The 21,663-nt window shown below is 47.4% G+C and overlaps 1 protein-coding gene across 1 annotated transcript; it reads right to left on the reverse strand.

Annotated features, from left to right (window-relative positions):
• Nucleotides 1-550: 550 nt before the first annotated feature.
• On the reverse strand, nt 551-21,008 carry Lck (LCK proto-oncogene, Src family tyrosine kinase). The gene is made up of 13 exons (XM_047555412.1): nt 20,896-21,008; nt 9,307-9,416; nt 8,946-9,027; nt 8,677-8,767; nt 8,362-8,460; nt 8,111-8,214; nt 7,788-7,937; nt 7,359-7,511; nt 7,023-7,202; nt 5,114-5,190; nt 4,866-5,019; nt 4,645-4,776; nt 551-1,174 (listed from the first exon to the last, which is right to left on the reverse strand). Exons 2-13 carry the CDS (start codon nt 9,409-9,411, stop codon nt 972-974), a joined length of 1,530 nt encoding a protein of 509 aa, XP_047411368.1. The 5' UTR covers nt 9,412-9,416; nt 20,896-21,008; the 3' UTR covers nt 551-971.
• Between the last annotated feature and the right edge of the window lie 655 nt (nt 21,009-21,663).

Below are 21,663 nucleotides of genomic sequence, written 5' to 3' on the forward strand. Positions count from 1 at the left end.
ACTTAGTGAGATCTTGTCTCAAGATAAGTTTAGGAAAGGGTTGGGGATGTGGCAAAGTGCTTGCCTAGTATATGTGGAGCCTTGAGTTCAGTCCTGATCTTTCGATCTCTCTCTCTCTCTCTCTCTCTCTCTCTCTCTCACACACACACACACACACACACGCACACACACAGAGAGATCCTGAAGGTGAATCAAAATATATCTGAAGTCAAATAACTCTTATATAAGTAGCTATAAGAAAAAACTGCTGTTGTTCTTATATAAAGCAGAGGAGTCCTGTGGCATACCTACTCCCTAGGAGGTTCTCCTCCCTTGGGGAGAAGGTGAGGAACACTGTTCCATTTGAAGAGATTTGTAGAGGCCCATAGAGCACAATTGTGGGGTCCTCCCTTGGCCCCCAGCATTACCAAGACTGGAAAAAGTTTAAGCATCTCCTCATCCCATCTCTTAACCCAACTCAGGGTGACTTTAGTTTCCATCTTCTAAATCCCTAGTATCCCCCAACAAGGAAAGGAGGTGGTGCATAGCAGAGAGATACACAACCTTCATCAGCTGAGATTTATTGAACTCCTATTGTGTGCTAGGCACTGAGGAGAAGTACAAAAAGTATTAGATAAGGTTCCAGATTGCAAGGAGCTTCTAGACTAGAGAAAGAAAAGAGGTGGACAGAAGCAGGTGTCGATCATAGGCCTCGCTCCCCCTCTGTAGTCTCAGAAAATGGCAGTGTCCAGAAAGAGACACTTTAGATGGTATCCAAAACATATGTGCACAGGCTAGACATGTACAAAACACATGTAGAGCCCACACAACTATGGGATATGCATATGAGACACAATACGTATGTGTCGCATGTGAGTGAGATTCGTGTGTGTAGTCCATAAGTGCATATGCCATGTGGGTATGACATAAGAACCCCATCTTCCCAAGCCAGGGTGGCCAGATGGGGGAAAGCCTCAGGCCAGCTAGGCCTGTCAAGGTTGGGGCTGGTACTGGCCCTCTGTGGCCGTGAAGAAGTCCTCCAGTACACTGCGCAGGTAGTCAAAGGTGGGCCGGTCCTCTGGACGCTCCTTCCAGCACAGCATCATGAGTTGGTACAGCTCCTCTGGACAGTTGTCAGGCCTTACCATGCGGTAGCCTCGCTCTAGATTCTGAATCACCTCAGGATTGGTCATCCCTGGAGATCGATGGGAAAAGGACATCAAACCTCCAGACTTTGAAAACCCACAGGCAGGGCTGATGCTAGAGTCAGGATCTTGAATGTTCCTCAAAGGCCCATGTGGTTAAGGCTTGGGCCTCAGCCTGTGACACTTGTGAGAGGAGCTTGAACTTTTAGGAGGTGGGCCTAGCGAGGATGTGAGGTTGTTGGAGGCACACCTTTGAAAGGGGTATTGGGACCCCAACCCTTCCTCTTCATCTCTTTGCTTCCTGGCTTCCATGAAGTATTTCCTTACAGTAACAGAAAACTAACTAGCACAGGTGATGTTCAGAATATCTAACTGGTGTGGTATGAGTACTAATCCAAAAAGATACTGGTTATCATCAATGGTGGGTCACACTAATGGTACCTGCTGAATATCAGTGAGACCATTTGGAGTGCCTGTTACAGATTACACACTCAATGACACACACATTAGCTGTGGAACTTTGAGTAAGACCCCTCTTTGAACCTGAGTTTCCTCTCCTGGAAAATGAAGTAAATAGCTGTTCCTACCTCACAGAGTTCTTGAGGGGACTCAATGAGATAGTGCCTATAAAGCACCAAGCACAGTACTTGCACAGGAGATGCTTCATAAGGGGTACCTGAGGTTGTTATTATTTGGTGGGAATGATGGGGTGGCCAGGGCCCAGGCAGGATGGAAGCCCACAGCCAGGGCAGTGGTGAGGCATCTTCAGCTTTAGGACCAGGCACATGAGATGCCACATAAGGACAACAGATGGACTCCAGACCCCAGCAAAGCAGATCTGCCCCAGACTGGACGGCTCGCCAGGCCTCTCCATGACCCATACGGAAGTCTTTGGGCTGGTAACCTTCTTTTGTGCTGTCTTGGCCCCCTTGGTAGCCTCTGGCCTGTAAACCTCAAGAGGAGCTGCTCTGGAGAACTGTAAGGTCACACCAATAACACAGCTCCCTGTTTCTACAGTACCCAAGCAGCCTCTATTTTCTTCCATCTCTTGAGAGAAGACAATCAATCCCTAAAGACCAAATCCTTCTAGAAAAATAGAAGTTTTGTTTTTGTTTTCTTTTTGTTTTTGAGATGGAGTCTCTCTATGTTGCCCAGACTGGCCCAAGCAATCCTCCTGCCTCAGCCTTCTGAGTAGCTTGGACTACAGGTATGCACTGTCATGTTCAGCAAAATAGAACTTTTGCTCTTGCAGAGTTTGGAACTGGTCAATAGAGAAAAAAAGTTTTGCCCAGACCTTGCCCTGGAAGGCCTCTACTTTTTGGTCCCTCACATTTTAAAATTAGGACACAGGAAGATGCAGACCAGGAAGCCCAGTCACCTATGGAGAGTTGAGGGCACAAACCCACAGACTAAAGTCGGCTCAAATATAGCTTACAGACCCACTTCGGTTTGTCCCATATGGTGTTTTAAAATAATTTGAATCAATCACCTATATTTGGAAATAAGCAAGTTTTCCTAAAACTCCAAGTTGTGGCTTCTCTTGAAAAGAAAAAAAAAAAAAAAAAGATTTCCAGGCTCAGTTTCCCATGCCTAAAATCCCAGTGACTTGGGAGGCTGAGGCAGGAGAATTCTAAGTTTGAAGCCAACTTGAGCAATTTAGCAAGATCCAGTCTCAAAATAGAAAATAAAACAGGTCGGGGATGTGGCTCAGTGATGGAGTACCCTTGGGTTCCATCCCCAGACTGTTTTAAAAAAATAAAAAAGATCTCCTCTATGTCTTAATGGGGACCATCCATTGGAGCAGATGCAAGTCACCAAGGTCCCTGTTACTTCCCATTTTCTTCCTGACCCTGATGCCATGTTTCAGTCGCCATTCATCATCATTCTCTTTTCTGTGGTGCTGGTGATTAGACCCGGGACCTCGAGCTTGCTAGGCAAGTGCTACCACTGCGCTACGTCCCCAGGCCCTGTCATCATGCTTTCACCATCTTTTCTTCTGATGGAGACATTCTCTATGGGTTTGCCTCCATGAGCACAGTAGAGGATGGGAAGGACTCTTGGCAGAACCTCTGGAGTGTAGTCTAGGTCCAGCAGTGGCCCTGGACTGTGAGAAATCCCGGGGCAGGGAGCCCACCTCTCCTCTGAATACAAGGTGCCTTTACCTTCCTACGAGCAAAGTTCTGTTCACAACGTACTGGGAATGTGGGAAGCCTCTGCAAATCCAGTCACTGTGTTCCATAACCTCCCTGCTCCCATCTTCCTGTTCCCATTTCCTTTCCCTAGAGTTTCTTAATGAGTCTCTTTCAAAAAAATCCTACCCCTGGTGCCAGGCGTGGTGGTGCACCCCTGTAATCCCAGCAGCTCGAGAGGCTGAGACAGGAGGATCACAAGTTCAAAACTAGCCTCAGCAACTTAATGAGGCCCTAAGCAACTTGGTGAGACCTTGTCTCTAAATTTAAAATTTTTTAAATGGGCTGTGGCTGTGGCTCAGTGGTTAAGCGCCCCGGGATCAATCCCTGGTACCATTAAAAAAAAAAAAAAAAAAATTCCACCCCTGGAGCTGAAGGTATAGGTGAATGGTAGAGCAACTACAAGCATGTGCCAGGCCCTGGGTTTGATCTCCTGCACTGAAAAAAATCCCACCTCTGTCTTGGTTGAGTTTAGGGTTAAGAATGTTGTTCAAGACATGCGGGGTGTGGGGGTAGTATCTGTTTCTCCCTCTTTAGATGGAAAGCTTTGGAGAGAAGGGAAACCAGTATTCAGTGAGCGCCTACTATGAGTCAGTCTCTTTCACTAAGTCTCTTCTTTCTCATATCAGGAAATCGAGACTCAGAGAAGTGACAATACTTTCCAAAAGTGATGATTAATAATAGCTTAGTATAAGCTAAGCACTATTCTAAACTTTTCTTCTTTCTTTTTCTTTTCTTTTCTTGTGTGTGTGTGTGTGTGTGTGTGTGTGTGCGTGTGTGTTGGAGACTGAATTCAGAGATGGCTTTACTACTGAGCTATATCCCAAACCCTTTTTTTTTTTATTATTATTATTTTGAGAGCAGGTCTTGCTAAGTAGCTGAATCTGGTCTTGAACTTGAAATCCTCCTGCCTCAGCCTCCCTTGTCACAGAGCCCAGCCTATTTTGATCTTATATTTAATAGACAGGGGAAAGATGGAATGATCAGATCAAAGCCAAACAAAGTTAGCATTAGAGACCAATCTGGTAAAAAAAAAAAAAAAAAAAAAAAAAAAAAAAGGATCTTTTGTCTCGCACACTAGATCCACTTCTACTGTACTAGGCTGCTCATGCCAGAATTAAAGAAAGGGTTGGAAAGGAAGAACAAGATTCAGAGACAGTTATGGAAGCCAGTGCTGGGATCTGCTTAGGATTGTTGGAGTCACACTCCTCAGAGGATACAGGAGAAGCAACTAGAAGCTTCAGATTCTGATCCTAGAATGCAGTGAGTAAGAAGACAAATATTTTCTGCCTTTTCCTATGACCCTTTTGGTTCCTGCCCTTGGCACTGACCTGGGTAAGGGATACGGCCATGGGTGACAATCTCTGTCAATAGAATTCCAAAAGACCACACATCTGACTTGATGGTGAATGTCCCGTAGTTAATGGCCTCTGGTGCTGTCCACTTAATGGGAAATTTGGCCCCTGCAGGGAAGTGGAGAGAGAGGAAGTTCACCAGTATCTCTCTGGTCAGACCCTGCTGACCCTAGGCCTCCCTCATATCCCACACCTACCCTCCCTGGCTGTGTACTCATTATCCTCGATGAGACGTGCTAGGCCAAAGTCTGCAATCTTGCAACTCAGAGTGTCAGACACCAGGATGTTTGCAGCTCGCAGGTCACGGTGGATGTAATTCCGCTCTTCGATGAATGCCATGCCCTCTGCAATCTGTTGGCCAGGTGGTATGGGTCATCAGCCCTGGGCTAGACATCCTTACCCCACTGGTCTGTACCCATGCCAAGCTGCTCCCCAGGCTCCTTACTTGGGCTGCCATGTCTAAGAGTTTGTTGATGGTCAATTTGATGCCTGAGGGAGTCTTGAGAAAATCCACCAGGCTCCCTGTGGGCAGAAGCAAGAGGTGCTGACCAAGTGGCCCAGACGAAGGACCCAGACTGTTCTCCCCTAACTAGTCTAGAGGCAGTGCATGACATGTGGAAAGGAAGAACCAGGAGAATGGAGGAGTGTGTGTGTTCACGGTGAGGATGCTCAGAATATGGGGTGTGGTCGGAGGGGTCTATAAACTCCTTGTCAGAATAGGGTAGGCCCAAACTCCTCAGCTGAGCATCCCAAACCCTGCCTGCTCCACATTTGTAGCTGCTTCCCCCACAGGCTGCTTCTCTCACTGCCCCACCATAGACAGTTTTCAGATTCTTCACACAGACCACTAGATTCTCATCTCAGTATTTCTTTGTTGCATCTCTGCCTGCTAAAAAATTCAACTCTTCTTTCGTGGTCCACTATATTATTCTTCTGGGAAGCCTCTCTAGATCCTACCAGGTTTAATAAGTTATATCAGCATCTACATTCCTCTGGCATGCTGGAACATCCCCTATGGCATAAACTTTGGCTTTCCCAGTGCCCGTAACTAAAATCAGGTTTCCCTTTAGTAGAAACCTTGTTTGACTCATCCATGTTTTCAGTGCCCAGGGCTGAATGTTTTGAATGAGGAGTAGGGAAAGTGGTACCTGGGGACCTGAGGGACCACTTCTCTGGTAGTGGAGGGCTTCTGGGAGGACACCATGGATGTGAGTTGTTGGGATGGAGTTAGTGACCACTTGCCCAACCCAGGAGATTAAAAACTCATGTGAGAATAACAATAACCTGTCCCCACTACAAGTGCTGAATTAGTCACCAAAGATAAAAGCCTCACCCAGACACAGCAAATGTGTGGACATGCACTGCCATTCCTGTATTAGGGGTAGATGCATCAATTCCAACATTCATTTCCAATGAGCCTTAGAATCCTTCTCAACTCAGCACTCCAAGCAACTATCAAAGTTAGCACATAGGACAAAACCTCTTTGCTATTTCCAGAACCCAGTAGCCAATTAACAGTTTGTTTCTCTCCCTAAACGAGAGACGGGTCTGGTAGTCCCAAACAATCAGAGCCAGATAACAGCAACAAACTTATGGCAGGAACTGTTCTAACTCTCATCCTCACAAAGACCTTATGAGGGAGTGACTCTTGCATTAATATCACTATTTTACAGTTGAAGAAACCATGGCAGAAATAATTGATGTGATTGGCCCAAAGACACATAATCATGAAGCCAAGACTAACCCAGACAGCCAGACCCTAGACCATTCATGGACATCATATATCATTTTTGGATGAGCCCTTTTAGATTTCTGCTGTTGAACTTGGGGAAGCTGAACACCACAGACAATACAGGAAGTTGGCATATACCACACATGGCAAATCAGTGGCTTCAAAGCTGAACAGAGAAACTTGTATCCCTCTTGGGAGGATTCTCACTCTGTCCAATAGCAGACCCAGAACTGAAAAGGAGGTTTTGGAGCAAATCCATCCTCCCAACGTTCATGGGCAGAAAGGAGAGAAACAGAACTAGGGTCCCACTTATTTTCTGAGATCAAGCATCCTGAGATGCTCTGACTTTGAAAAAGGCAAAAGGGACTGATTGCAGGTCAAGAAAGATGGAAATGACTATTCTTCCAAAACCTGCCACCTTAGGCTGGGCCCTTACACAGGCTCAGTTGGTACAGCTTCTTCTCACCCCTGTACGTGAGTCTAGAGGCCCAAGAAAACCCTCAGTGCTGGGTCAGAGCAAAAGGGGTATCCCCCACTGCAGTAGGGGAGGGGTAGAGTAGAGGGAGGAAAGGGCCAGAGACGGCAGTGTCCTTCAGCCTCCAGGTATGGCTGTGGCACCCACCATTCTCCATATATTCAGTGATGATGTAGATTGGCTCCTGGGTGACCACCGCGTAGAGCCGGACCAGCCGCGGGTGCTGCAGCTGCTTCATGAGGTTGGCCTCAGCCAGGAAGGCGTCAGGGGACATGCTGCCCTGCTTCAGGCTCTTCACCGCCACCTTCGTGTGCCCGTTGTAGTACCCTGGGTAGGGAACGGGAGGGATTGGAGGAGTTGTGGAACTCGTGGTCCTGGAGCCAGGCAGCTGCCCTGAAATAAGTCGCTGTCCCGAGACTCTCGCGATCTCGGCGGACACCTCCTCCTCTCCTCTTTCCCAGTCGTCTTGGAAGCCGTACTCACCCATCCACACCTCCCCGAACTGGCCGGCCCCCAGTCGCTCCACCAGCTTCAGCGTCTCCCTGGGAACCTCCCACTCGTCCTCCCACCACGGCTTCTGGGGCTTCTGTGTCTGGCAGGGGCGGCTCAACCTAGTGCACAGCCCATCAGAAGTATCTGCGAGGGCAAGGGCAAGGGAGAGGGAGAGGGAGGTCAATATCGGAGGCCTTGGGTGCTTTGCCCAACCCCCAACCCTCCGAGTTCCCTTCTAGGGGAATGCACTGGAGCGGGGTGAAGGTCTGTCACCCTGCATCTGGGGCTGTAGGTCAGGTACCGCACCTCACCACTGGGGATTGAAGTGTATTCTGAAAGATGGTTAAAGGATACCTCTGAGAAGGACTAGGGGGAGACAGGCTGAAAGGGCACAGGTGAGGGGGTCCTGCCGGGGCTCACTGGTGTAATGGCGGACCAGTTCATGCAGTCCGGGAAAAGTGATGCGAGGGGAGATGTAGAACCCGCCGTTGTCTAGGTTACGGATCTTGTAATGTTTCACCACCTCTCCCTGGTTCTGGTCGAAGTCCCGGACCGACAGTGAAAACGATCCTGAATGAATGAACAAACCGAAGAGCGCAAAAGAGAGGGGGTGGACTCCTGCGAGCCGCGCTGTCATTGCACCCCTGGGCTCGGGCTCAGTCGGCTGTCAGCCCGCGGAACTCAGCCCGCGCCCCCGCCCACTTTCCGCGGCCCCGCCCTCCAGGCCCCGCCCAGTCGCTCACCCGCTGTGCTCTCGCTCTCTCGGATCAGGAAGGAACCGTGCGTGTTCCCGGGCGCCAGGAGCTGCCGCTCAGCGTCCTTGCGGCTCAGGTTCTTGAAGAACCAGCTGCTCACGGGAAAAGCAAAGGCCGTCGGCTGTTGGTCCTTTCTTACTTCATCACCCTCAAGCATTCACCACCACCTCCAGGACCATTCCCTGCTCGGAGATCCCTAGATCTGTTCCCACCCACTCCCACGACGGGTCCCCACTCACGGTTCCGGTTCCAGGCTGTTCGCTTTGGCCACGAAGTTGAAAGGGATGAAGCCTTCCAGGCCTGTGGTCAGGGACTGTGCCTTCCACCACTCGCCACTCCTGCGCCACGGGGGCAGTCAGTATTGTCTGTTCTGCCATTGACTCAGTTGAAGACCCTCGCTCAGGGACCCGATAACTCAGGCCTCCGCGACCCCTGGAGCCTCGCATTTTGTCCCAAAGGAGCCCACCCCCAACCAGTCAAGGGCGGCAGTACCTGAATACTGCTTCCTCACAGAATCCACCCGTGCAGGTTGGGTGGGGTGGGGGGACACTCACTGTTCCAGGATGCGGAGCTGTTCACCCTTCTCGAAGCCCAGGTCTCCGTCGTGAGAGGGCTCATAGCTGTGCAGGGCGATAACCAGGTTATCTGTAAAGACAGGGGGCATCAGGGAGAACTGGCCTAGATGAACGGAGTTCTGGAGTCACAAGGCTGGAACAAGACTTGGACCAAGAAAGGACAGGGTAAGAGGTATGTGGGAGGAGAAGGAGGCCAACGGCCAAGGATCCCCAGGCTTTATCTTCCCAGCCCTGCTGGTTGGGGTTACCTTGCAGTGGGGAAGCTGGGGGGTTGGAGCCCTCATAGGTGACAAGTGGGTCCCGTACTTCAGAGCCATTCCTCATGAGCAACTGTGGGGTGGGAAATGAGGGGTGAAAGAAAGAAGATGCGATCAGATCCTGGCTCCTTTGCTTTCTGCCTACCCTCCTTCATTTCTCCAACCTGAATTAGCTGACTATGTATTTACTATGTGACCTCAGGAGGGTCCCTTCCGGTCTCTGGGCCTCTTTTTCCTTCTGTGTTCTAGGGTCTGCTCTGTTATTTCAAGGGCCTATAGCTATGATCCCTTTCTTTCTCCTGGACTGCACGCCCGCCTGGCTTCTTCACCAAGCCCCCATCTTGTCTCTTACCGTGCCCTTGCCGTCCAGTGGAACTATGGGATAATGGCAATTCTCACACACATCGATATTTTCCATCCAGTCATCTTCAGGGTTTGAGCTGCAGCTACAGCCCATGATCCCTGAGAAATGGAGAAGAAGCTGAAGGAGTTCCCCCTAGGTCTGTTCCCCCCACATCTGGCGTCTTAGGGTGTTGCCCTGGGAGTTTCCAAAAGTACCTGAGATTGTTGGCTGCTGGACCCCCATTCACCAGCCACAGAAGAGCTGAAATGGGGGTTCCTGACTGGTGTCCCCTCAGAACTCTCAGGCCACAAGTACATTGACACCAGGCCTGTGCCTAGCATATGCTCCACCCCCCACCTGGGATGGGCAAACCGCCACAAGCACCTTTGTCAGTCTAGTTACCCACTTCCTGCCTCCCCACCCTCTGCCAGTCCCCACTTCGGAGGACTACCTCCCAGAGGTCACACACTTTGCCAAACCCTCAGGGAGACCTAAGTGTTTTTAATCAGATTTCCTCCTACGAGAAGATGATGCCCTTGTCCGAATCACAATTTCCCTGCTCAGCTAAGGGAGCTGGTGAGAGACCCCAGCTTCCAAAAGTTGCCCTCAGGCCTCTGCCCTCCCCCATACCCACATTTACTCAGTCTCCTTCAGAGGGTTCCTTCTAACCGGGTTTTCTTCTCACCAGCAGAGAACCCTTCGATGGCCCTGTCAGCCAGAACTTTTTTTGTTTGTTTGCCTGTTTTAGCAGCGGAAACTTTTTGTCAGATGAAATCAAGCAGAACTCCATTGGCACAGCAGGTAAAAGAAGAGCTGTCTGCCCAAGGCAGAGTGGGGGCCTCTCTATGAAGCCCTTAGGAGTCCTTGAGGCACCTCCTTCCCAGGGGGCTGCTCCTCAGAACTGATTGGAAAACACTAGTCCTCAGATAAAATATAATTTGCCATGCATTCAAGACCCCTTACTATCAAGATCAGCTCCACCTTCTCAGTCTGTTCAGCTACAGACACACACACACACACACACACACACACACACACTCACAAGGCCTGCCCACCTGCTGAATTCCAACTTCACCTTTGAGGCTTAATTCAAATGTCACCTACTCTGTGGAGCCCTCTCATTGTTCTTTGCTCTCCTATCCCCCCAGGACCCTGGATCATTATACTCAGACCACAGTCATCTGCTCAGGCATTGCATTCCATGATTACTGATTTATACATCAGTCCTACTGCCTCTTCTACCCCCTTGATGAATTGTGCTTTATTTGCCTGAAAGCCCCCCAGTACCTAGAGCTAATTATTATTAATAAATATCAACCATTATGCAGAAGGTCAGTGCACAGATTTTCCCATCTGCAAAGGTCTTAGAAACCATCAAGACTAGCCTCTGATTTTATTTATTTATTCATTTATTGGAGAGAAAGTCTTGATATGTTGCCCAGGTTGGCCTCAAACTCCTGGGCTCAAACAACCCTCCTGCCTCAGTCTCCCAAGTAGCTGGGATTACAGGCCAGAGCCACTAGACCTGGATTTAACCTCTGATTTGAGATAAGCAAATAAAGGCCCAAGGAAGCCTGCCAAATGTCATGCATCCTATTTGGGGTGAAGCTAGAGCTGCTGATCTATGCCAGGTGGAAGTGGAGGTGGAAGTCGTGGAGATTTCTGGTTAGCAAAACTCAGAAGACAGGCCCTGGAGTCAAGAGACCTATGTTCAAAAACTGGTTGTGACACTGTAACTTTACTGAAATCATTCTTTGAAGTCTGACTTTTCCTCCTCTGTCCTGTGGGGATCATCATTCCTTTATTGTTATCTTAGTACAGACCTTGGAAAGACTTCTACCAGGGCCCATTCTGCCCCACCAGCCTCTGTTCTGCAGGGTGGGAAAGCAGGAGTTTTTGCTTCAGGCTAATGTTTCTTCAACTGAGATACTAAGAGCCTCCCACAGGTACCGGAAGTCCTGGTGTGCGAATCTTCCTGTAACATGAATGTCGCTCGATCTTATTCATATAAGATAAACAACAAGGACCTATTGTGCAGGAAAACACAAAATGTCCATGGAATATTAAGTCAAACCAAGAGACTTTCAGAAAAAGCGTAGCAGAGTCACTCCCCACTGTCAGGAGTCCTTGGAGCAGGTGGACATTTGAGAAATCCTGCTGGGTCAGAGTTCACTCACATGTGACTGTAAATTACTTCTGGATGCTCATTTGATCATGACCAAGAAGTGATTAGCAGTAAAAGCTCCCAAAAAAGGATTGATAGAAACCTGGAACAGACCAATAGCTGAGCTGTCTAGTAAGGTAGACTAGATGTATTATTTGTGATTCAGCATGCCTCAGAAAAGCACAGGTTGGTTATCTTGGGGAAAGAATACCAATGTCATATGGGCTGCAGGCCTCCATCAGTAAGGTCCCTTATTAGCTTGACAGTTTGGGAGACTTTGGGAAAAGGCAGGAAAAAAGTTTGGGGTTAAGAAGAGGGGATGAACTGGAGTACAGCAATGAGGAGAGGCCAGTGGAAGGGGCAGAGGGAATCTAGGTTGGACATCACACCTGGTCCTGACCTAGGCTAAGGTCAAGTGGGGAGAGAAAAGGAGCCACAAAGCCTCAGGTAGAGTCCAAGAAAGCATGCAGGCAGGATCTATATCTTGGACTGTATCTGGGCTCACCAGAATGTATCTAACTTCCCTTAAGACTGGGGACAGGGGTTGGGGGTGTGGCTCAGTGGCAAACAACTGCTTAGTATGTGTAAAACCCTGGTTTGGATCCCCAGCACCACAGGAAGAGAAGAGAATCTATAGGGAAACTAATTCTTAGTTTGACTAATTGTATTATTATCTTTTCAGTGCATACTTAGTTAAGTCTCTGATTAAAATTTGAACTACACACATGCTTAGCATGGACAAGGCCCTGGGTTCAATCTCAGCACACACACACAAAGTTTTTAAACTAGAAAACAAAAACATTGGTAGCTAAGTGAGGTAGGTTAGTAGACAAAAACTTCAAAACCATGAGAATCATGGGGTCAGAGGGTGTAGGACAGGGAGTGGCAATAGTCCTTGGGAAGGAAGAGTTTAGGAAGCACTCCTATAATTTGCCAATCTTGTTTTAAAGAAGAGAGGGAGGACTGGGGCTGTAGCTCAGTGATAGAGTACTTGACTCTCACATGGGGTCAAGTAAGGCACTGGTTCAATTCTCAGCACCACGTAAAAATAAATAAAGATATCGTGTTCATCTACAACTAATATAGATATACATATATTAAAAAAAAAAAAAAGAAGAGAGGGAGTCAGGTGCCAGGTGCCATGATGCACCCCTGTAATCCCAGTGACTCAGTAGGAGGATTGCAAGTTCAAGGCCAGTCTCAGCAATTTAGCAAAAGATCCTGTCTCATAAAAAAAAAAAGCGGGCAGCGGTGGGAGGAGGGGGGGCTGGTGATAGAGTTCAGTGGTAGAGTTCCCTGGGTTCAATTCCCAGTACCTCAAACAAAACAACAACAAGATGAAGAGAGGAAATGATAATAATAATTCATAAGAAGAAAAATAAAGATGGAGAAGTTGGGGGATCAGAGAGGTTAGGTGATTTCCCCAATAACACACTAAGGATTCAAATCAGGTCCCATGTTCTTTATCAAGATATTCTCTACTCTTCATCCCATGGCAGTCTAAAGAGAGGAGGTGTCCTGACAGGTCAGAGAGAAAAGGAGACAGGTCTGAAAGTGTGGACCACTCCCTATTCAGGACCTGACCATTGTGCTAACAAAGGCTTTTCTCTTGGACAATTTGTCCTCTACCTAGAACTCACATTTTAGGATCTACATTTACCTGGCTGGGGAATGCAAACCTGTACATGAGTCAGTGAGTGTTGGGCTTCTGCATGTAAATCCATGCTGCGCGTGAGTCTGTGTACGGAGGATGTATAACAGATGGAGGTAGGTACGCAGTGCCTGTCTGCGTCGCTGTGAGGCCATAGATACATACATCTGTTTATAAAATGTAGGTCTCTTCCTTCTGGTCTGAGTTTGACAAAGATTGCTGGGTAGCCAAAGTGATCTAACCAGGTTAATAATGAGGTCAGTAAAAAGAAGTCAAAATTAAAGCTTAATATAAATTTCTCATTGTCTGAAAGAAAGAAGAAGAAGAAACAAATCTAAGGAATCCCCAGGGCTCCCAGAGCCATCAATGAGGACAGACTCTGGGGTGAATGAAGGAGGACATTCTCTTCTTCCAGCTCAGGAATTCAAGGTCAAGAGTGAGAATTTTGTAGATTGTAGACTCTCTCTGACTAGGCCCTATAACGTCCCTGACTGCCTATCACACACAGGGTACTTTATGCCCATTATTACAGGGTCACGGAGCCTTGGAGTTTCAGTCTAGAAGAGTAGAGTAGAAGCTGGATTTCAGTCCCTGCCCATTCTCGCCCTCAACAAGGCGCTCACACTGCCCAACACACACATTAGCCCTGTATGCGTGGTATGTTCACCAATTCCGAAAATCTCAGGTGGTGTGCCAAGGATGGTGGTGCACACCTGCCATCCCAGCAATTCCGAGGCTGAGGCAGGAGGATCATAAATTCAAGGCCAGCCTTAGTAATTTAGCAAAACCCTAAGCAATTTAGTGAGACCCTGTCTCAAGATCAAAAATGAAAAGGCTTGGGGATGCGAGTCTGTGCTTAAGCACTCCTGGGTTCAATCTGTAACACCAAAAAATAAAAAATCTCAGGCCGTGTGAACCTTCTGGACTAGGTTTTCTGGTCCCAGAGTTGAGGAATTGTATCATGAGGATTTCTGATTCTTGCAAATTCATTCACTTTTTTTTTTTTCTTTCAGTACTGGGGTCTGAACATAGGGCCTCATACATGCTGGGCAAGCACTTGACCACTGAGCTACTTGCCCTGTCCCATATTTCCTTTTTATTTTACTTCCTTTTTTAGTTTTTGCAGTACGGGAAGTTAAATCCAGAAGCATTCCATCTCTGACCTGCATTCCCAACTCTTGTTTTATTAAAATTTTTTAATTTTTAATTTTAATTAACTTTTTTTAAGTACAAGGGATTGAACCCAGGAGCACTTGACCACTGACCCACAATCCCCAGTCCTTTTTTGTATTTTATTTAGAGACAGAGTCTCACTGAGTTGCTTGGGACCTCGCTAAGTTGCAGAGGCTGACTTTGAACTTGTGACCCTCCTGCATCAGCCTCCTAAGCGACTGGGATTACAGGCATGCACCACCACACCGAGCAGGTTTTTTTTTTTTTTTTTTTTTTTTAAGTTTCAGGGCCTCACTAAGTTGCCCAGGCTGACCTTGAATTTGTAATCCTCCTACCAAGTAGCTGGGGTTATAGGTGTTTGCCACCACACCTGGCTAAAGTGTTGGCTTATTTCATTTTACTTTATTAAGTAGACAAAACACATTCTAGATAATGTGTTTTGAGGTAATGTCTGTAAAGCTCAAAAAAGTGAATGAACCAGGCTTGATGGTGTTTGTTATTAATCCCAACTATTTGGGAGGCTGAGATAGGAGTAACTGAAGTTCAGGCAGAACCTGGGCAACCTAGGGACACCCCGTCTCAAAACAACAACAACATCAACAACAAAGGGCTGAGGATGTAGCTCAGTGGTACAGCCCTTGCCTAGCACCCCCACCCCCCAAAAAGATGACATTCTCCCCACTCCCCAACCAGACCTATTGATTTTTTTAAACACCTTGTCTAAAATGTGTGCCAGCTTCTTGCCTGAGTTACATGGGCCAATGCTTCACATGAAGACCAGGTAGGCTATTCTACTCCAGACCATTAGTGTACACAGGCCACTTTGTGGCAAAGTCTGTTAGAAATCATTTAATATATTTTAAATACTTGATCTCTATGTCTGACCGATATTTGGTTATTGGCAAATTTGTATATGTTCCATGAAGAGTCTTGGCTCTGTGTACTCACACAAACCTCATCATGATACTCAAAAATCAGGATTGCAAACTAGGCGTGGTGGCGCACACCTATAATCCCAGAGGCTCAGGAGGCTGAGGCAGTAGTGATCGAAGGTTCGAAACCAGCTTCAGCAAGTTAGTAAGCAGCCTAGTGAGACCCTGACTCAAAACAAAAAATAAAAAAGGACTGGGACTGGGCACAGTGGCACATACCTCTAATCCCAGCAGCTCAGGAGGCTGAGGCAGGAGAATTGCAAAGCCAGCCTCAGCAATTTAGTGAAGCTCTAAGCAACTCAGTGAGACCCTGTCTCTAAATAAAATACAAAAAAGTGCTGGGGATGTTGCTCAGCGGTTACATGCCCTTGGGTTCAATCCCTGATACCAAAAAAAAAAAAAAAAAAAAAAAAAAAAAAAAAAATCAGGATTGCAGGCATGGTAAATAATTTCTAGTTTGTAAATCAGCAAATGCCCAGGACTGCCCTCCTTTTTACTTGTTCCTTTTTTATATAGTATCATTTTCTTTTTTTATTTCCTTTTTCTTTCTTTTCTTTTTTGGTGTTGGAGTTGGACCGATAGCCTCATACATGCTGAGCTTGTGCTACACTGCTGAGCTACACCTCCAACTACAGATGCATTCATTTTCACAAATTAGGAGTGGTTTAAATATAACACTTATTCTGCTAGTTAATTATTGTCACCAATAAGGGCTATAAAGCAATTATTCTAATTGGTATTTTAGTAGAGGCCCCCTAACCAGTAAATCAACCTTTTTGTGAGTTCCTGCCCCGGGGAATCTGTGTGCATTTGCATCATGGGATTTTTATTAGGATGAAGCCTCACTTCCAGTGTGGCAATCCATAATGTTTTATGAAAGTTTCTAGGTTATGGAGCCCAGCTCACTATGTCCATTTCATAGTGACTCAAGTCCAATCTCACCATCTCTCAATTACTCACTGGCAAAGGGCCTTTGGATAGATTACTAAACCTTTTAAGCCTCTCTCAGTTCCTTCATCTGCAAAATGGGAATAAAAATAGGACCTGCATCTGGGACTGTTATGAACATTTTATGTGATTCGTAGAGAATCCCATATAACAAAATGCTTCCCATGGTGATTGGTACCTAATAAGGACTACAAAATAAGAACAGGGCTGGGGGTGTGGCTCAGCTATAGAATGCTCACCTGGCGTGTGCAAGGGTCTGGGTTCAATCCCTACACCACAAAATAATTAATTAGTTAATTTAAAGATAAGGACCATTTGAGGCTACCATGGGCATTCTATGATACCAGGCTTAAACGTCTTCCAGACTAAAACGATCTACCATTTTCATTTTCCTTCATGATTTTTGGCTCTTCCATGCACCACCTCTTCACCTTTAATGTTTCCCAAAATGAAAACTTTACCACCTTAAATGAAAAGCCTGTATCACCAGCCATATGTAAATAGAAGTTACACATTAGTGCACAATGAAATAAACACACAAATTAACATTTGTAAATGTTCATCCATCATATCCTAATATTGCTCACACACATCCGTGATGTACTGTGGGGAATGCTGCTCTGTGGGAGAGACCTTAGGGTTAGGCCTCTGACAGTGGCTTAAAGGAGCTATCACCTTTTTGTGTGTGTGTGATGCAGGGAACTCAGGGCCTCGTGCTACTGAACGACATCCCCAGCCACATCTTCCTTAACTGGTCAAGCTATTGACAAAAACCTAACAGGCACCTCCTATGTGTCAGGCTCTGGTCTAGTGCTGGGGACACAGAGGTGAGCAAGCAGAGAGATTGCTATCACTTGGCCCTGCCCTCTGTGACAGAGAGGGTGTCCCTCTGATAGGTCACTTTGTTTTCACAGGAGGCTGTAAAGCCTGTCATTAGCTGGCTGAATGGCAATATCTTTGATGCCTGACAACATGGCAACACAAGACAGTAAAACTGGCCAGGAAATAACATCTCAAAATCGCCGCCATTACTCTTTTACCAAACTACCATTTAGCTAAAGCCAAGAAAGGTGTGGTAGACCTCTAGGACTAGGAAAAGGTCCCAGATTCAACCAGGCAAGCAAGCTGCCAAACAAAATGTAGAGTATAAGCCAATTTGCATTTAAATATATGTATGTGGGGGATTCTTTCAAGCCAGGTTCTATGCTACGCCTTTATTTGCATTATTTCATGTGATTCTTATAATCCTATGATGTAATTGCTATTTTTATCTCCATTTTACAGATGCAAAAACTGAGGCCTAAACTGGTAAAGCATTTGTCTGAGGCCACATAACAAACAAATGAGTGGTGGAGTTTCAAGTTGAACCCTGGCCTGCCTGCCTCCAGAGACTAGGATCTTAATCATTATGCTTTGCATCAGTTATATATGAAAAAATCTGGAGGGACACACACCAATATATTCCCAGTGAATACATCCCTGAAGTGGAATTGGAGGGGGACTGAATTTCTGGCATTTCTTTATATGACTCTGTTCTGTTTAAATTTTTTAAAAACAAGTACGTGCTAATTTTATAATCAAAAAACGAAAACAACAAAACCACCACCTACACAAAAACTCTGTCAAGAGGCCCAATCGGGGCTGGGGATAGAGCTCAGTTGGTATAGTGTTTGCCGCAAGCACAAGACCCAGGGTTCAATCCCCAACGCCTCAAAAAAAGAGGCACAATCCTTTGAGGATCATCAGCTACAGAGTCCTACCCTTCCACCTCTGTCCTTACCTCAAGAGGGGTAGACATGGAACAGATAGGCAGCACAGGAAAAAGAGGTTGTGTGCCCAGGAAGTTTGGGAGATACTGGATCAGACAAAATGAATCAGGCTTCTTCTTGGGGAGACTTGCAGAGCTTTAAAGAGCCAGCGCTGAGTGTGAAGCTCTTGGGGGAACAGAGCTCGTAGATGAGGCCATGTTGATTGGGCCCAGAGCCCTTTTCTTTCCAGGTGCCTCATGGAACTAGTGTTCTTTAGTACAAGCGTTGGAGATACAACTCCAGACACTTTAAACGCACACTGACTTGGATTTTTAAAGACCACATTCCAGGCAGGCATGGTGGCCCACACCTGTAATCCCAGTGACTCAGAAGAATGAAGCAGGGAGATCACAAGTTCAAGGTTAGCCTCAGCAGCTTTGTGAGACCCTGTCTCAAAACAAAAAATAAAAAGGGCGGGGATGTACTCAGTGGTCCTGGGTTAAATCCTCCTGTTCTTCAAACAAAACAAAACAAAACAAACAAAAAACAAAAATGAAGGCCACGTTCCTGAGGTGGGGATATGGCTCAGTGCAGAGCATGTATTGAGAATGCCTGAGCAGGGGCTTTGATCCCCAGCACGAGAAAAAGGACAAAAGGGAAAAACAGAACATACTCTTGGAGGGTATCTTTGTCTTGCCTGTTCTCACCCCACCTCCCCTCAGAACTGCTTTCACTACACTGAGACTGGCCTTGAAGCACTAGTTTGGGGGTGTCTGTGGATTTATAGGATCCCGCCTGTGTTGTATGCATAACCCCTGCCTCAGAACAGACCTGCACACTTAAATTTTCCTATGATGATATTATTTGTTGTGTTTTACAGAGAGAGAGAGAGGGAGAGGGAGAGGGAGAGGGAGAGAGAGAGAGAGAGAGAGAGAGAGAGAGAGAGAGAGAGAGAGAGAGTGTCTCTATGTAAAGGGCTCTCTTGTAAGGCAGACCCTATAGCCCAGCTCAAAATCCAGTTGACCTGAGTTCTTACACCCCACTACATACAGGAAACAAACTGGTTTGCAAAGACACACCACAAGTGTGAGGGAATGGGTGGTTCATTGCCTTGTGGAGGCCCAGTGCTGAGAAGGTGTGATTCCGGGTATGGACAGCCCCTCCAACCCTTGGTGCATTATTTGCAGGGGGAAGAAGTGCCTAGCTTCCCTTAAAATACCTACTATGGGTCAGGTACTACCCAGGGCACATCACAGAGTGTTCTTTTCTCTTTGGTCCCCAGCAAGTACCCTGTAAGGAAAAGATCTATTATTGCCCTTTACAGATAAGTAAACTAAAGTTCGGAACTGTGAAGCTATGCAAGGAAACGACAAAACCGGAATTGTACTTGGGCCTTCCTGACCCTGAAATGCACATTCTTCACACTAACCACACCTCTAGGTCTCTAGCTTTTGACTTTACTCTGAGGACTTTGTCCTTATGGTCCCAAGGAAGAGAATTCAGAAATAATGACCTTGACTTTACTCTCCAAAATAGGCCTCTGTTCTAGAACTGCCTTGACTGAATTGAACCCAGGGCCTTGTGCTTGACAGGCAAGCACTCTACCCTCTGAGCTATATCCCCAGCCCTTGGCTTGACTCTTCAGGAAGCTTTCCAGATCCCCTTGAGGGAGGTCATCTCCCTCCTCTGAACCCTCAGCCCATTCTCTGCCCCTGTCCACTTGGCCCTTTCTCCTTTGAGAAGAGTCACTGTCCCCGAGCCCCCAAAGCTAGGAACACTGTCCGACTGATCTACCAGCTCAGGGCTTAGTGGTGGGAACTGCTCGTGCCTGTCCAGGGGCAGATGAGCCCTGCTGAAGCACAAGGAGAGCTCCGTCATGTTCCCCAGCCCCCACAACAGGTGACAGTCCTTGGGGCAGGAGATAGGAGAAAGACTGGGACATGCTGACTAGGTGGAAAGTATGTGACAAGAAAAACTCCAGTGAGGCAGGGGAAACCTGGAAAGTGTGGCCGAGGTGGGGACTGCCCCCCAAAGCTAAAACCTCAGAGCGAGCCTCTCAGGAGGCCGGAGGTAACTCCTAAACCCCAACCCAGCCCTGGGTCTGAAGCAGAAATTGTCAGGACAAACTGACCTATACATGCAGTTGGGGCTGAGCAGGAGGGGACAAGGGCAGAGGGGAGGACATCCTGCCGTGACATTTGGCAGGGCAGGAAAGACAAATTTCCAGATGGAAGTTCAGAAGTTCCTTGCTTAGGGCCAGCTGTACTCCTGTTCGGGATAAAAATAGCTCTTCCTCCTTCCTCTCTCATCATTCTCTTTCTCAGACTTCCCAGAGCCAGAGCAGATGTGTCCGCCGGGGGACTCCATTCCTGATGATAAATATCCCCTCACAAATCCATCCGCTCCCTTTGATAGCCTCCTCCCTCTTGCAAACAATGGTGGTCACTGAGGCTAAAGTCACTTCTCACACGTCCATCTGGATGCTCTGCGCAACTCTATCTCTTTTGAGAGATTATTGTCTGGTCTAGGGACCAGAAGCATTTATTCCTGGGTTTCTCGACTCAAGATTATCATATCACCCTTTCTACTGAGGAGCAAGAGGGTGTCCCAGCCTAGGTTACAACTCTCTTGCAGGACCCAGCTCTGCCACCGCTTTACTGGTGGGTCTTAAATGCTTCATTCTCTTAAGATGAGGGCCTGGACTTGGTGATTTCTGAAGGCCTTTTTAATACCTGTTGTCCATGTGCCAAATCTCCAAGAAGCAATCTCCTAGTGGGATGGTGGCAGAGGCAAGAGCCACCAATTTCACAGGAAAGGGGAGACCCAGCTGACCTCCAGCAAGGTGTTTCTGTCTCCCAGTCTGAAGGGTTGCTGCGTGCCTGGGAGCCCTGAGATGTGGCCCTACACATAACTGCAGCCCTCTGCTGCTGGACTTCCTACCACAGTCTTTAGACTCCCCCGGCCATTTCCGATACTCCTTACCTGTCCAGCCCAGGAGCCCTCTGGCCCTTCACATGGTCCTTCTGGCCTGGCTTGGCTGCCCAGACACAGTCTCAGCTCCCCTCACCGTCGCAGTCACCACCTGTCTCCCTGCGCCCACGTTCCACCCTGACTTCCTGCCTCCTCCTGAGGGCTCCGCAGCCAACCAGGCCCCAGCAGCCCAACCACAAGCCTGTAGCACCCCAAGCTTCCTGTCACTATAGCCCCCCACCCCTCAGCCCCTAGGGGGTCCCAGACATCTCCAGGCTAGGCCCGACTCACTCTGAGGGTGGTATTTGGAAGTTTGAAGTTAAGGGGAAGATGTTTGACACACCCTCCTGCCTGCCTTCCAGAGTACATGGGGCAAGCGATTCATGGGCAGCCCTTGACCCCAGCGAGCACAGGCGAGCACACACCTGCTCAGCTGACTGTGGAAGGCAAGTGGCACCACTGTTACAGTGCGATTGGTGAGTGGTCCTCTTGTTTTAGTCTGATGGCAGAGGTAACATCATTTGCCAGGTATGGTGACACACACCTATATTCCCAGTTACTTGTGAGACAGGCAGGAGGATAGCAAGTTCAAGACCAGCCTAGGCAACTTGGTGAGACTTTGTCTCAAAATAAAAAATAAAAAGGACTGGAGATGTAGCTCAGTGCTACAGTGTCCTTGGGTTCAATCCCCAATACAAAAGAAAAAAGAAAAAAAAAGTGTCTATTGACAGTCAGAGGATAGAACAATATATCCGTTGAATAGTTGGAGGGAAGACCACA

This window comes from Sciurus carolinensis, chromosome 1, assembly GCF_902686445.1.
Source record: "Sciurus carolinensis chromosome 1, mSciCar1.2, whole genome shotgun sequence".
NCBI lineage: Eukaryota > Metazoa > Chordata > Mammalia > Rodentia > Sciuridae > Sciurus > Sciurus carolinensis.

Bases quoted from the DNA above. Each gene is read 5' to 3' on its own strand.
- Lck (XM_047555412.1), bottom strand. From the start codon at position 9,411: ATGGGCTGTAGCTGCAGCTCAAACCCTGAAGATGACTGGATGGAAAAT. The intron at 8,768-8,945 runs GTAACCCCAACC...CTGTCTTTACAG, and splicing joins CCCAGCTTCCCCACTGCAAG to ATAACCTGGTTATCGCCCTG. The intron at 5,191-7,022 runs GTGGGTGCCACA...TTCTGCCCACAG, and splicing joins CACTGAATATATGGAGAATG to GGAGCCTGGTGGATTTTCTC.